Genomic DNA, 3,667 nt, shown 5'->3' on the forward strand with positions numbered 1-3,667 from the left:
AGCCGGCACTGGGGGGCGGGAGCAGCGCGCGGAGTCCCTGTGGCCACGCCTGTGCCTAGGGGCCGGACATGGCAGATGCTCCCGGGAGCTGCACGGAGCCAGGGAGGCAGGGAGCCTGCCTTAGCCCCACTGTGCCGCCGATGGGACTTTTAATGGCCTGTCAGTGGTGCTGACAGGAGCCACTAGGGTCCCTCTTTGACCAGGCATTGCAGTCGAAATCTGGATGCCTGGTAACTCGATGGCTGGGTCAGGGGAGCGGGGAATAGGACCCACTGTCGCAGAGTGTGGGGGACTCAGGGCCCTGCACCCCCGGCTTCCTGAGATTGACTGTGACTCTCAGCCAGCCAGTAAAGCAGAAGGTTTATTTAGACGACGGGAATACAGTCCAAGACAGGTCTTGCAGACACAGATAACAGGATCCCCCTCAGTTAGGTCCATCTTGGGGTCCCCGGGCACCCCAGCCCCCTTGGGATGTCAGAGCCCCGTCTGCCTCCCAGCCGTTCCACCAGCCAGCTCCTGAAAACACTCTCTTCAGCGACCCCTCCCACAGCCCTTTGTTCAGTTTCCCGGGCAAAGGTGTCACCTGGCCTCTAACCCCTTCCTGGGTTCTCATGTTACATGCTCAGGTATTCTCCGTCGGTCAGTCTCCCATCCCCCAATGCAGACCATCCTAGCCACACTCCCCACTCAGCATTCAAAGACCACAGTAAGAACAGTCCCAGTTCGTCACACCCACTAACCCCTGTCTCCCCAGTGCCCCCTGAGGTGACCGTGTTCCCCGAAGACCCCGTGGAGCTGGGCGAGCCCAACGTCCTGATCTGCTTTGTGGACAAGTTCTTCCCGCCCGCGCTCAGCGTGACGTGGCTGAAGAACGGGCAGGAGGTGACCGAGGGCGTCTACGAGACCGACTTCTACCCCCGCCAGGACAACTCCTTCCGCAAGTTCTCCTACCTGCCCTTCCTCCCCAGCCAGGGCGACTTCTATGACTGCCGGGTGGAGCACGGGGGGCTGGCCGAGACCTTCACGAAGCACTGGGGTGAGACAGGGGCGCCCGGGGACCCCACTGGGCACAGGGCTGGGAGCCAGGACTCCTGGGTTCTCTCCTGGATCTGGGAGGGGAGTGGGGGCTGGTGGGTTAGAGCAGGGGGGCTGGGAGCCAGGACTCCTGGGTTCTATCCCAACTCTGGGAGGGAGGGGCGGGAACAGCCCCCCTCACTCCATGGCCTGTCCCTCTCCCCCTCTCTCCAGAAGCCCAGGTGCCCACCCCCATCCCCGAGACCACAGAGACCCTGGTGTGCGCCCTGGGCCTGGCCGTGGGCATCATCGGCATCATCGCGGGCACCATCCTCATCATCAAGGGCATGAAGATGAACGCTGCCCGCAACCCGCGGGGCCCCTTGTGAGTAGCCGCTGCCCAGGGAGGGCACCAGCCGCACCCACAGCCCCTGGGCCCTGGGGAGATCCCCCCACCCGCTGTGCCCCCAGAGCCAGCCAAAGCCCCTGGGCCACCCAGCACCCACTGGGGAGATCCCTCCCACTGTGCCCCCCAGCCAGCCATAGACCCTCCCCCACCCAGCGCCCCCTGGGGAGACCCCCCCACCCGCTGTTCTCCCCCAGCCCGCCACAGCCCCTCGGCCCACTCAGTACCCTCTGTGTCAATGGGAGACTGCCTGGGGGTGCTGGGGAGTGGCTCTGATCCCTGCCAGCTTCACGTCGGGGCCCAGGGCTTCTGGTAACTGACCCTCTTTGCCTTTCAGATAAACTCGGGGAGGAGCCGGGGCCCCCGAATCCCCCAGGTGCCTTTGTGGGACCCATTCACACGGCCCCTTCCCCTCCCGCTGCACCCAGCGTCCTGGATCCGTGCCTGTCGGTGCCAGCTGCTGTACCCAGGCGGGAGCCCCCCGGCCCCATAACCGCGCTGAGCCAACCCGCTAGAGACTCACCGGGGAGCCGGACCCTCAGGCTGCCCCCGCACCCCCCTGCTGGGCTTGGAGGGGGGCGCCTATCCAGGGTGAAGGCTCCTGCCCTATGGGGCTGGGAATGGGGTTCGCCCCTCGTCAGGGGGCAGAAGGGGAGAGGGCTGCTGTCCCGTGGGGAAGGTTTCTCTTGACTCTAGTGGGCACCGAGCCCCTATTGGCCAGACGCTGCTATCAGTCACCCCAGGTAAAGCCCCTCCAGCCATTACCCAGAAGGCTTCGGGCCAGATTCGGCCATTCCCGGTCAATGGGGTCCCTGTGGTGCGGGATCAGGCCCATGGGTGGGGGTGGGGCAGCCCCAGCGCTAGCACCTGGCTAAAGGCCCCATCGCGCCCGTGTGCGGCTCCCCCGGGATCCAGCCCTGCTGAGCCCAGCACCCAGCGCGGGGTCTGTGTGGGACAGGCCCAGTCCCTGTACAGCCCTCGCCCTGCGCCCCGTGTGTGTCACAGCCCTGCGCCCCCAATCTCGCTCTGCCGCTTTGCTAACAGCAATAAAGTGGGTTTGGGACGTTTCTGAGTTTTTGATCCTGATTTAAAATCTGGTCAGTCTGGGCCGTGCCCGCGGCAGCCTGTGTTACCCCAGCCCAGCCGCAGTCTGTCCAGGGTCACCGGGTTGTACCGGGAGTTCAGGGAGTTTGGTATGAGGGGTAAGGAAGGAGCCAGGACTCCTGGGTTCTCTCCTGGCTCTGGGAGTGGGGGCTGCTGGGTTAGAGCAGGGGGTTGAGAGTCAGTACTCCTGGGTTCTATTCCCATTGGTGACACTGACTTGCTGCAAGTTGTGACACATCATGTGCCTCAGTTTCCTCTTGTGTGAAATGTGGCTGGTCTCCTCCTGGGGGGGCGGCTCTGGGGCTGAGGGATGGTCCATGGAACACTTTGAGATTGTCCCATGGCCAGGAGCCCAGGAGAAGGGCGGGGTTCATGGGTCAGGCTCACCCAGGACTGAACCCCGCACCCGCCTGGGCCGGCGGAGCAGATGAAATAAAGATGTCGCTTGGGAATCAGGAAGGGGGGGCTTGAAACCGTTTTTTGGGGGGAGGGGGGAGGAATCTCCCAAGTGACGGGTTTTGAAATATCCTCCCATCTTCCAGCCCCCCCGGATCGCAGGCCGGCCAGTCCTCCCCTCCCCCCCCCCCCCCCCCCCCCCCCCCCCAAGCACAGCTCTGCAATGGCCAGTCAAACCGAGCTTCGCTTGCTGGCTTTTCCACCCAGCAGAGAGCCAGGGCCGGTCCCAGGCTCGTGGGGCTGGCTTCTCTCGCTACCCCACAACCCCAGAGAGATCCAGCACCCAGGATTGCTGGTTAGAACAAGCCAAAGCGGGAACTTTCCCTTAGGGGAACTAACCATGCGGGGCGGTGTCACGGAGTCCCCGGGCGATGCTCTGGAACTGCTCCCCACAAAGCCAGTCAGGACTTTGGGGAGCCTCCTCTCCCTCGGAGCAGACCGTCTTCAGGGCAAGAAGCTCACACGGCTTCACCTCCTGGGTCTCTCCTGGGAGCATTCAGCATCTGCCCCTCCGTGCGCTTCCCACAGCGAGTCCGCCCAGGCGGGGTCCTGGGGCAGCCAGAGGGTCCTGCACCCCCACTTCGCAGTCAGACGTGACTCTCACCCAGCCAGTAACACAGAGGTTTATTAGATGACAGGAACACGGTCTAAAACAGAGCTTGTAGGTACAGAGAACAGAACCCCTCA

At 63.9% G+C, this 3,667-nt stretch overlaps 1 protein-coding gene across 1 annotated transcript; it reads left to right on the plus strand.

Annotated features, from left to right (window-relative positions):
• Nucleotides 1-716: 716 nt before the first annotated feature.
• Nucleotides 717-1,403, plus strand: LOC113408890 (HLA class II histocompatibility antigen, DR alpha chain-like; the record flags this gene model as incomplete). Its single annotated transcript, XM_026662342.1, has 2 exons — nucleotides 717-1,036; nucleotides 1,249-1,403. Coding segments are annotated over 2 exons (475 nt in total), but the record flags the coding sequence as incomplete, so codon positions are not given.
• Between the last annotated feature and the right edge of the window lie 2,264 nt (nucleotides 1,404-3,667).

Source organism: Terrapene carolina, unplaced genomic scaffold, assembly GCF_002925995.2.
Source record: "Terrapene carolina triunguis isolate 2854851 unplaced genomic scaffold, T_m_triunguis-2.0 Scaffold26206, whole genome shotgun sequence".
NCBI classification, from domain to species: Eukaryota; Metazoa; Chordata; order Testudines; family Emydidae; genus Terrapene; species Terrapene triunguis.